General features: G+C 48.6%; 1 protein-coding gene, 1 long non-coding RNA gene and 1 other non-coding gene across 7 annotated transcripts in view; all 3 read left to right on the top strand.

The window, feature by feature from the left end:
- Positions 1-2,751: 2,751 nt before the first annotated feature.
- Positions 2,752-5,619, top strand: LOC123617563 (uncharacterized). 5 transcript variants are annotated; one of them, XR_012511475.1, is made up of 4 exons: positions 2,752-2,979; positions 3,132-4,377; positions 5,114-5,229; positions 5,609-5,619. It is a non-coding gene; the product is annotated as an uncharacterized LOC123617563 (long non-coding RNA). The 5 variants fall into 5 exon arrangements; XR_012511473.1 differs by lacking the exons at positions 5,114-5,229; positions 5,609-5,619 and having other exon boundaries at positions 2,753-2,979; positions 3,132-3,524; positions 3,916-4,504; XR_012511472.1 differs by lacking the exons at positions 5,114-5,229; positions 5,609-5,619 and having other exon boundaries at positions 2,754-2,979; positions 3,132-3,524; positions 3,931-4,504.
- Positions 4,649-4,720, top strand: TRNAA-UGC (transfer RNA alanine (anticodon UGC)). Its single transcript has one exon. It is a non-coding gene; the product is annotated as a tRNA-Ala (tRNA).
- Positions 5,620-9,299: 3,680 nt separating the features above from the next.
- Positions 9,300-11,653, top strand: part of PER3 (period circadian regulator 3) — a 33,141-nt gene continuing 30,787 nt past the window's right edge. The window contains 1 exon segment of the mRNA XM_074375974.1: positions 9,300-9,424. Coding sequence (XP_074232075.1) covers positions 9,300-9,424 — 125 coding nt within the window.

Raw genomic sequence — 11,653 nt, 5'->3', positions numbered from 1 at the left:
AGAAAATAATAATTTTTTTCTCATCCTTTAAATAGCAAGCTAAGTGCATGTAAAAATCTACTTGTCTTTATCCTGCCAAGACTGCAGACGGTCCCCTGCTGGCAGAAGCACCTGCCTCTGGCCAAGGCTCTGGGTCCCCAGCCTGACAAAGGGCTTCTCTCCGCACCTGCCTCTCATCTGCAGCTCCTCCCTCCTACATCATTCACTTCTCCCTTCTTATTGGATCACCTGGTCCCTTAATAGTGATGTCCACATCCCTCCCTTCAGCTAACGAATACTTGTCTATAGCCCTTCAAAGAAAAATTCCTCCCTCCAGGTCCCTGCAGTCACTGCCTCACATCCACTTTTTCTTCAGTCCATGCCACTGAGACATCGTTAACCAAAGTCACCAAGGACCAACCAAGGTCACCATCTTGGTGCAGACCAACAGGAAATCCTCCGCCACAGTTTCTCTCTGCTTGTCACCAGCATTTGATACAGTTGCCAGCGCCCTCCCTGAAATAAGTTCATGATTTAGCTTCCCCGACCCCACACTCCTCTGGCTTCCCTTCAGCCTCAGCTACTGCTCCTTACTTGTCGCTTGCTTCTCTGCCTGACCTCCGAATCTCCGTGTGCCCCAAATCTTGGCCTTTGGCCCTTTTTCTCCATCTGCACTCTCTCACTGACACCATTTCCCCCATCACTGCAAACTCCGTGGAGACTCTGACGACTCCCAGATGTAAGCTGTATCTCCACCCCTGGCTTCTCTAAGTTCCCAGCCGGCAAATCCAGTTGCCTACTTGGATGTGTAATGCACGTCTTAAACATAACATTGCAGAAAACCACTCTCTATTCTCTCTTCACCAAAACCTGCCACCCCCAGACTTGCCTGTCTGAGTGCCCATCCCCTCGTACGCAGCTCTGCTTAAACCAGTGCCCCAGGAGTCCCCCTGGGTCACACTCTTCTTCTCACACCTTATATTGAATTCATCCCCCATGCTCTGTGTCCCCCAAATGTATCCCAAGTCCAGTCTCTTCTCTCACCATCTTTACTGGCATCACTCTGGCCTAAGCTATCCTCAGCTCTCTTCTTGTAATTAGCAGCCTCCTGACTTAACCTGTTTCCTGTGCAGCAATCTGACAGGTACAGATCACTATCTTGCTGAAAACCCTCCTCTTTCCACTACCATTAGGAAAAAATCCAAATCGCTTTCCCCAATTACAAGGCCCACTGTGACCTGTGACCTGTGACCTGTGACCTGTGACCAGGTCCTTCCGAACTTCCTGACCTCATCTCACTTTCCTCCTCCCACCTTTCTGTTTCTCATCAATAAAGCTGCCCTGCTTCAGGGCCTCTGCAGGTGCTGTTCCCTCCATGGGTGCGCTTCCCCAGCCCCCCTCACCCGAGTTTCAACTTCACCTTTTCAGAGAGAACTTCCCTGGCCACCAAGAGGCCATGCGCCTCTTGCCTCCTTCACCCTCCACGTTAGGGTGTTTCACGTTCCACACGGTTCTTTCTCCTTTCTGAACTTTACGGAGACGTTCGTGTTTTACCCCTTAATCAAATGCAGACTCCCTGAGTGGCAGGGGGCTTTTGCCACTATTCTGTCACCAGGGACCACAATCGTCCCTGCCCAGATAGGCACTCAATAAATATTTGTTGAATGAATGCAGTCTAACAAAACAGAGCTTCAGAGGATAGTAAGATCTCATTTGGAAAAATAAGGTGCTGTATCCAATATGTAATATGAACAGTTGCCACACTTCACTCCCCCTCCCCCTTTTATTTACAATTCTTTTCATTCATAAAACTAATGGCGAAGATATCTGATGTACCCGTCACTGGACAGGGGCGGAGTTCTGCACGGTACCTTCCATTTCGGATGAGTGAAAATACAATTTTTAGACAGCCTCCAGACTGGTGTTTTTTTTAAGGGCTTCCCTACACCTTCCTTTCCCGAAATAGTGTCTTTCACAAACACTTGTCTTCCTCCAGTTACACATGAATCTTTAACTCTGGGACGACCAGGGACATGTTTAAGTTCCCCGTCAGAATGCCGCTTCTGAAAGCCAGGTTTGATTTTTACAGCGCTGTTATACTGCCCGGGGCCTCCGAGCCCCTCACCTGAGTCCGCGGGAGTGAGAGCAAGAAGGTCGTTAAGAAAGATGGAAATGACAGGAACCCGAGAACACGCAGAGAAAGCGCTAGGATATCCAGCACCTTCCTCCTGCTGCTCAGCGGGACCCCGACCTGAGTCCCCCGCCCGCCGCTTGCCACGGCTCTGCGCAACTCGTGCGGGGCAGCGGAGGACACCTGCTCGGCGCTCCGGGGAGCAGCTGCCTCTCACGTGGAGGCCGCGCCGGCCCCGCCCGCCCGGGCCCCGCCCACCCTACCAAGGTCCCGCCTCCTCATGACTGGCGGCTCCAGCGCCCTATCACTGCCCCGCTGGCTCCAGCGGTTCCCGGGGCTCATCCCCACGGCACCGTGACAGGGGCGGGGCCCTTGACGCTGGTGGCTGGCGCCGGAGCCTCCTCAGGGCTCCTCCGCCCCCTGCCTACGCGCCAGCCTGCCGGGATTGGCCAGGCGCCGTCCTGCGGCCGACCCCCGCCAGCGTTACGTAAAGTGCTCCGGAGCCTACGCCCCAGCGCACTCGCCTTCGATTACGTAACCCTGTCGCCCTGGCACGAGCCCCGCCCCCGAGCCAATGGGGCCCGCAGAGCCCACGGCGGCAACCAATCGCGCAGCCAGGGGGCGGGGCCTCGACACACGGCGTGCTGGGGGCGCGGCGCCGGCGGCCGCCCGGCCAGCCACGAGCCTCCAGATTGCAGGGGCGGCGACGGCTGGGCGAGCGGCCGCAGGTGTTTACTCTGCCCCGGCGGGGAGGCCATGGAGCCCGCCAGCCGCGATCGCCCCGAGCCTGCCCTGCGCTGTGGGGCCGGGAACCCGGGGTTCCTGGAACTTTGCGCTGCAAGTTGCCCCTTCCCCGGTCCGGTTTCTGGGTGCGCGCCGAGCGGCGGGCGGGCGGGTTGGGGGTCCGAGCCTGGCTTTGCGACGACTGGGGCGGGGTGCCCCCCCAGGGCTGAGTCTCCGGCATAAAACCGTGCTTCTCTTGACACTAGTCACCTTTGTATCCACCCTCCCCTCTATCTAGGGTGGACCCCCTGGGAGCGGAGAAATCTAAGACTGTATGGAAATACCGGGGAGAAAAGTGCCTCCAGATGAGCAGGGATCAGGAATTGCTGGCTCGTGAGGACTGATAGTTTTCTCTAACGCGATGACATGGACCAAAATGAGAAATAAATTTCCGTCACTGGTAGCAAAGTAAAAAAGAAGCAGGCAAGAGACGGAGGGCTGCCAGGTGAAAGATGGAACCTTGTGAAGATCTGGAAATGTCCCGTGGTGAATCTCAGGACTCCAGAAGGAACCAGCGTCATGAACTGTAAGGACCCCAGGCCAGCGGAACCGAGGCCCTGGAGAAAGAATCTGCTGAGATGTGGAGCCAGAAATCCCAACTGCAGAGCAAACACAAGGGGAGCAGCAACAGGTGATATAATCTGGTTCTTTGCTGGAGCAGCAGAAGGGAAAGGAGGGCTTAAATCATTTTATGTTTTGTTGGTACGCCTAGGAAAGAGTTGAAGGGGAGACTCAGACAACTTAGAATGAAACACATTGCAGAAACTGAAAAAATTTCTCAAGAGTACGGAAAGTAGATAAAAAGTGGTGGAGGGCTTTAGCTGACTCCGGGCTGAAGTGGGAGCGAGAAGGTGGCAGGATGTTTGCTGTTGACCAATTTCTGTGCCTGGGATTCCCACCTGTAAAGCAGGGATAATAAATCTATGAATTAAATGGGCAAATTCACAAGCAGGCAGAAACCTCGAAAGCACTGTTCAGTGAAAGTTAACTTATTACAGTTGCAAGCAAGTGGGGATGTGTAGTTTTTTATCTTGCAGGAAACAGCAGGATCCAAACAGAGTTTCTGAAGAACTTATAACAGTTGTCCAAGAAATGAAAAACTATTTCTGGTCAGAGAGACGCTGTCAAAGTAAACAGCATTCTGGATGCCCTCAACTGCGCCCTTCCTTGTGTACACAGCGAGCAAGGTAAACGACCTGGAGAGAGAATCCAGCCCTGCTTGGACAGCACCGCCCATAAACCCCAGCCAGGCCAGAGGTGTCCGCGTGTTTTTAGTTTCAGACAAGCTTTGAGTTTTTAATGCTGCTTTATGTAAGGTGAGCAGAACTGCACTGATGCCGTTAGCATCTGAGTTTTGCAAATGAGCGCTCAGAGAGCCTTTATTGGTGTGATGTGTGACAGTTTAGTAACTGCAGGATTTTGCTGGTTTGTTTCAGGAGTGTAGAATTTGGCATAAGCCCATTTTGAAGATTCACTTTTTGAAGGTATATTGTCTTTTGTGACTATTAGGGGAAAAATACATTTATCTTTCCCTGTCACAGTTGTACTTCTAAAATGTGGTCATGATGTATCAGGAATTTACCAAATTAAAAACGAATGATTTTAAACACTTTCTTCTTCTTAAGAATTTTTTGACTTCTTCTCGAGGGATTTTAAAAGTGCACATTCTCTAGCACAAACCTTTCTGGCTTCATATATGATATTTAGTTCCTGAATACTGGAGCCCTTTGCCATAAAAATTTCCTGTGTAAGGGGGAGGATATAGTTCAGTGGTAGAGCACGTGCTTTGCATGCACGAGGCCCTAGGTTCAATCCCAGGTACCTTCGTTAAAAAATAAATAAATAAAAATAAATATACCTATTTACCTTCCCCCTCCCAAAATTTTTTTTAAAAATTTAAAGTATATATATACAGATAAATAAACCTAATTACTCTCCCCATCAAAAAAAATTTTCCTGTGTGTGTGTGTTTGGAATTTTGTTTTGTTTCAGTACCTTAAATGTATCTTGTTCTTGTGATCTAGAACACGCAGAATTCATAAAATTCGAAATCTTAAGTTGTACGACTCTCAGTATTTTAGGTGAAAGAAGAAAATGATCTGGTTTTAAGGGAGACGTGCTGAGGTGTCCTCATCCTAAGAAAGAAGCCAACTTGAATAGTGATAAAAATTATTTCCTAAAGATATTGTTGTCACCAATGTATTTTTCTATGTTTCTTAGCCAACAGTGAGCTTTTCCAGATTCTCAGTGAGAATGGAGCACCCCAGGCAGATGTGAGCAGGTTCAGTCTTGAGGAGCTGGCCTCTATTGCTTCAGAACACACTTCCAAAAACTCAGTAAGATTTCACAAGTTTTGCTGTATCAGCCTGGTGACTTTTCCTAATGACCTTATCGAGACATGCATTTTTTTAAAGTTAATCACTGAGTGTTTCAGTAACCATTATTTGAGGTAACCGATAGGGGGAAACTGCTCACAAGGCATTGTGGGGGTTCTCCTGCCCTTGCCCAAGAAGATGTCGAAAAACAGGAAGCAACACATGAGTAGCAGTTTGCTTTGCTTTAGTACCAGTTGGCTTTGCTTCCGTCGTGGAGTGCCTCGTCTCCTTAGCATCCCTGAGTTCTCCCAAACTAAGGAAAAAAAATGACACTGCAGAGTCATTTCCTGCATCTGATTCTAATCTCCAAATTGTTCGTCTTGATTTATATCTTTCTTAGTTCCAGTACCCACAACTTCAAGTCGTGACAACTGGATTTTATAGAACAGGTGAGTTGAGATGCTGCCGTTTTTTTTTGTAAAATTTTGGAAGAGACGTTTAGTGTATCTTTTTCAAATCTTCATGTTGACAGAATATTGAAGCCGCATGTATTGCTGAGGTGGTGGAGATGACTTCCTTTATGTTCAGACCTCGACGTAATTGTAACTTACAGATTTTGTAACGAGCTGTCCCTAATGTTTCAGCACTTACGATACTAACAGCTGTGTTCATGGTCCTGCAGCAGCTGCTCTGGAGGTTTAAGAAAACGTTTTCCCTGTAAGATCTTCAAAATAAAGCTAGAGAGGAAAACAGGTCAATGGTAGCAGGTACAAACAGTGGCTGATTACACATCAGTTATGTTTGTTTCTAATGGAACAAATTAGAGAACTGATTCTTACGTAACGAGGTCTGTCAAAGAACATCTTGAAGGAGGTGAATCCTAAACTTGGTCTTGCACCCTAGGTGATGCACTAGTGAAGAGAAGACAGGCCTTCCGGGTGAAGGGCACAGTTTGCAAAGGAGAAGGTATCCCAAGTGGACACCAGGTCTGTGTGTTTAGTGGGTATGGAATGAGCTGGTGTATTTATTGGCATAGAACTTAAACCTTCGGGAGGAAACGTAGTTTTACAGTGGTAACTAAGAAGTATGTTGGAGAGTTTTGTTGCCTTTGCAAGGATGTGTGTGTGTGTGTGTGTGAGTGTGTATATTAGTGACTGTGTGTGTGTTTTAAGCTATTGATCGTGGTAGAAGTCTAGAGGAAATTTATTCAGGGAACGTTGCCAGTAAGTATCTTAATATTTGCATTTATTGTAAGTGTTTTTCATAGGATACCTTAGTGGCAGTTCTTTCGTTTCTGTCTGGACGGTTAGTGCGCACGTCTGAACAGCCTCCTGCGGTCCTGAACTGTAAGGGGGCTTTCTTGGAGTCCTGTCGCTTTGTGGAACTGCTTGCCCCTCAAGATGTGAAGGTGTTCGACACGCACGGCTTCCTTTCTGGAACAACTGGACCCAAAGAGGTAATGAGACCAATTTTCGGCTGTTTATCTTGCCTGGTAAAGATCGGTTTCATTCTTCCAGAAATAGTGCCAAAAATTAATGCATTATTAAGAACGTGCAGATGATATGATTTGTCTTATTTATTTAAAAAGACAGACTGAGAAAATAGCACTTTAAGGGCTTCTAGTAACATAAAGATCCAACAAATTTGCTTTCATTCAGTCAAGTTAGTGCTGCAGAGTTTACATATGTGATCTACGTATGTAAATATGGTTTGATTACAGCATGCTGCGCAGCAGTTAATTGCTCCAAAGGCTGTTTCTTTCAAGTTAATAAAATTAGATGTTTTCTCTCTTACACTGTCTTTGTTATTTCTCTGCTTTGCTCTGGAGGTAAACTTCTCTAGGTTAGATCCCTTTTCCAGTTTTTCTTCTCCCTGAAAGTTTTGAATCTCATCGCTTTGTTTTCCTTCTGAACTGCTGCGTGGAGGTGGCGAAGGGCTCAGGTCTCCCGCTGGGGCGCAGGTGGGCTTCCCGTGCTCCAGGCCCCCGGGTGACTGCCGTGGAGTTCAGGCGGCTGGTGTAATGTAAAAGTGGTGCGGGCAAGTCCCCCTTACAGTCGAGTCGCGGTGTTGTTTTCATGCTGAGTTTAAGCTAGGGGGCTGAAAGTCTGCGTTTTCCATTGAATTCCGTCCCTTCACGAACCTTGGAGGCCACTTAGCTTCTCACTGTAAAGCAAGAGCCATCGTTTCTGACGCCCCTGTTCACACAGGCTCACCGCAGCGCTGCGGGCGAGGAGAGCACTGGAGACGCTCGAGGCCTTCTGCAGCACGGAGGCTCCGCCTAACTGGTATCTTCTACTGGCTGGTCACTGTTTGCCAGGGACCCTTCTTAATGCCTCAGTGGATTAACAAAGTTAATCTTCATGAAAACCTTGTGAGCAATAGATAGTGTCATTATCTCCAGCGGACAGATACAGAAACTGTTAGTGGGGGAGTGCTGAGATGCAGGTGCCAAGACGGGGTTAGCTCCCGAGAGACTTACTGGGGAGCGGGTGGTGAGGGGAGCACTCCCAGTGCTGGTCTGGCTGGAAGGAGCAAGGATGGTGGGGGGCAGGGGTCTCGGCCTGCAGCGCAGCTCAGAGAGCAGCTGGGCCGGGCAGCCGGAGGGGAGTCCCGGCCCCACCGCGTGCTGGGGGAGCCCAGTATCTCTGCGGAACGGTCCTGCCTCGGGACCCACTCTGTGCACAGTCAGGTCCCCCGAAGCCTGGGGCTGTGCCCTGTCTTAGCTGCCAGTCACAGAGGCGCCGGGCTAAGTGATTTGCCCAAGGTGACACTGGCAGGAAGTGGCAGTGGGAATGCAGAGCCCCTCTGACTGCAGGGCTGCTGGGGCTGTAACTTAAAGCAGGAGAGCTGTCATCAGACCAAGGCGTGCCTTTGAAAGTGGCACCAGGGTCCAGTTCCCGTCTGCACAAATCATCTCAGAAAATCAAGGGTGTTTTTGAAACATCCTTATCTTGCCTTAATTCCTCCGTGAATTTATCTAAGCCTTTCCTGAAGCAGTTTCTGTGTTAAGACTTGAGCATGTCTTAGAGTAATTCATTTCTTAAGCTTACTTTATCAAGTGCTGTCCTTTATTTCTCGCAGACATTCCGTAAGGACTTCTGGTTTCAGAATTCTGGGGCGGTGACCTTCATAGTTTTATAAATATGAGAGTTTGAACTGGAGTTGCTTCTTTCACTTCACTTTCAGAGTGGAGGGGTTTCTTTTTACATCATGTATGTTTTTCTTGATCGTTCAAAGGCACATTGTCTGATTCTTCCTGTGATCCTGTCCTTGGGAGTACAGACCTGGACCGCATTCAGTGTTCTGCTTCTTTAGAATTCCTGTTGTTTATGCTTCTTCAGTGTATTCTTCTAAAAACATCTTCTTGACTTTAAACATTTCCTGGGTTTCCATAACTGAGGACTTTTCACTTCAGGGAGCAAGTGCCCAAAAGATACATATTCCGGGAGCTCTACCGGGAGATAAAAGGAGTCGGCAAAGATGTGGGATTGGTTCCATTTCCTGGTTTCCCTTAAGATAGGCAAATTTAAACGTTTCTGAATTACCACCTCCCAGATCAATAAAATAAATGCAAAAGTCAACAAACCTGAAGCAGACTATTGGCATGGAGGCTTTGTGAGAAAGTGTTACCCGTGACACCGTGAACTGGTACGATCTTCTGGAGATTAATTTGCCAATATGTGATGAGTGTCAGGAGGCGATCGTATTATCTAATCTAGAAACACAACTTTGGGGAATTTATCCAGGGAAAGAAAAAACCATGAAAGAAATGTATATGTCCTGTGGCCCAAAGTTCTCAAGTAGTCTGATTCCCAATTTTTAAGGCACGCCCAGAGTGCTGCGATGGAATAGAAAATCAGCACCGAAAGGATTGTGTCGCAGGGTTATCACCTGATATCTGCAGTAGTGAGTACGGGCAGGTGAGGCAGTACTGGAAGGATGGTGGGCGGTCGTCGGGAAAAACCCGAGTCAGATGAGGGTTGTTGCTTGGACAGGAAAGCCCTTGGGAGACACTGGATGCGACTGGATCTCAGAGTGAGGGCGAGAGTCCGACTTCGATCGCGAGTAGCTCCCTCTGAAAAGAGTCGGCAATGGGGGCGATGGTGGACGCCGTTTGCGGGGCGCTGGGCGGTGCAGGACACCGACGCCTGTCTTTGTTTTCAGCAGCGTCACAGTACGAGTTCGCTCCAGTGAAATCCTTTTTCTGCAGAATCCGGTGAGTTTGGAGGCTCGTGAAAGCCAGACATGGTGGATGAGGCTCTGGTTTTATTTTGCACTTGTTTTGATTCTTTTGTATTCAGCTAGATCCGGGGAGATCATGAAAGACAAGACTTGGTTCTTGCTAAAACAAAAGTTTGTACTTTGATGGAGGAGAGGATACCTGTTCTCATGAGAAAAAAAGGTAACCGTGCACTAGGAGAAGAGACCAGAAGGATCTTTCTTAACCCAGGGGCATGTTAGAGTCACTGGACGCTAAGTATACTTTCAGATGACCGTTGTCTTTGGCTCTTTTGTTTTTGTTTTTCAGTCACGTTTAAAGTTAATTTCTGAAATTTCGAACAACCTCAAAGAAAGCAAGATAGGTATATTTTGTGAGAAGGACTGAAAAGGTCCAGAGATAGAGAAATAGAAGAAAAGAGATCAAAATTTTAACAGTAGTTGGTTTCTGGTAGATTTATTAGTGTTTTTTTTCTCTTCTAAAATTTACTGTGATACGTTAATGTTACTTTCACAGTAAAAAGAAAAATATTTTTTAAATGCCATGATGGGCAACATCAGTATTGGAGTTACTAAATGCCCGCGGTATCTGGGGGAGAGAAAGCCTTGTAACGGACTATTCAGACACCCCGTGGGCCGGGGGGCTCGAGCTCACAGTACGTAAATGCCTGGGGAAGAAGCCTCTGCAGAGAGGTGGGCGGGGCGGGTGGGAGGCTGTTGCTTTTTTCAGTCATTCAAAGATGAGCTGTTGTTTACTGAGAGCAGTGCCTGCCGTGTGGTAAGTGCTGTGTGTGTTTGTCACGTTAGTAAATGTTTTGGGGTACCTTTCTAGGTGCTGTTATAGGTGCTGGGATCAAAACGAAGTTCTGCCCTCATGGACCTTACGTGTAGTGGGGGAGACCAGTAATAAACAGCTATCTAAATATATGTGGGGTAGCTTGCGCTGCATTCTGGGTAAAGCAGTAAAGCAGAGTCAGCGGATTCTGGGCAGTGGAGAGATTGCTGGTGAATTCAGGGTGGCCAAGGAACTCTTCTCCAATTAGAAGCCTAATTAGGACCAAAGCCCTGAAGGAGGTGAGGGAGTAAGCCATACACATGCCTATCAGAGAGAAGAGTGGCTTCAGGCAGGTGCAAAGGCCCTGGGGCAGAGCCTGCCTGGCCTGTGGGAGGAAGGAGAGGGGAGGGTGGAAGAAGATGAGGAAGCAGGGCCCAAACCACAGGGAGCTTAGACTTCTGATGAAATGTTCTGTTCAGGTTAACCGCTTAATTATTTTTAAGACTTTGCTTTGGAGATTTTCAAAATAGTGTAAAAGTAGAGAAGATAGTACAGTAAACTGATATGTAGTGATCATTCTGCATTGATAACTCTCATCTGTGGCCAGTCTTGTACCATCTGCACCACCACGTACTCCTCGCCCACCCCCCACCCCCCGTTATTTTGAAACAAATCTCAGATCTCCGTCACTATTTCAGGATGTCATCCTAAAGATAAGGTTCTCAGTGCGCCCCGTGATGCTCCAGCCATCCCTCTTTGGCCAGCAGGAGCTACTGGTTAACTAGGTTAACTAGCTAACTAGGTTAGCTCCTGTCCTTTCCAGTGAGAGCACCCCGGGGTGCTTTCAGACTTGCCACCCCAGGCTCAGCCCCGACGTTTCCTACCCACGACCGGTCAGTCCTTCCTTCGCGGCTCCCTCGCTCCTGGTGCTGGGAAACAGCACTGCGCATCCGGAGGCCGAATCCGGGCTGTCGGGTGGTGGTTGCTGTGGGAAGTTTCAGGGGATAGAGATAGGGCATTTTTTTCATTTTTCAGAAGGAGAAATCACTGACATGATCAAAGGCTCGTGTTAGGTGCTGTGCTGAGGGTCCTGCAGAAGGAGGGGAAGGAAGCAGGGAGACGGGTTTTGCAGGACAGTGGGGAGGTGACCGGGCCTGGACCAGGCCAAGTGGTGGACAGGGGACATTCTGGATACTCTGCATATTTTTGTAAGGGACGGTTACCAGGATATGTTAATGGGTTAGTATGGGCTGTGAAGTAGGAAGAGGGTCGGGTGACAGGCGAGTCTTTGCCTTTTATTGGGGTGCAGGAGATTATAGGGGAGCGCGGAGGAAAGGCCATGCTGCTTAGTCTTAGGTGAGGCAGGTGTGCAGTGTCGATTAGAAATCCACAGCGTGGCGTTGATGGGGCGCTGGTGCTGAGCCTGGGGTTCAGGGGAGAAGTCCTGGCTAG

Source organism: Camelus bactrianus, chromosome 13 (assembly GCF_048773025.1).
Source record: "Camelus bactrianus isolate YW-2024 breed Bactrian camel chromosome 13, ASM4877302v1, whole genome shotgun sequence".
Lineage (NCBI taxonomy): Eukaryota > Metazoa > Chordata > Mammalia > Artiodactyla > Camelidae > Camelus > Camelus bactrianus.
The sequence above is the reverse complement of the archived record's forward strand: the minus strand, read 5'-3'. Positions and strand labels throughout refer to the sequence as shown.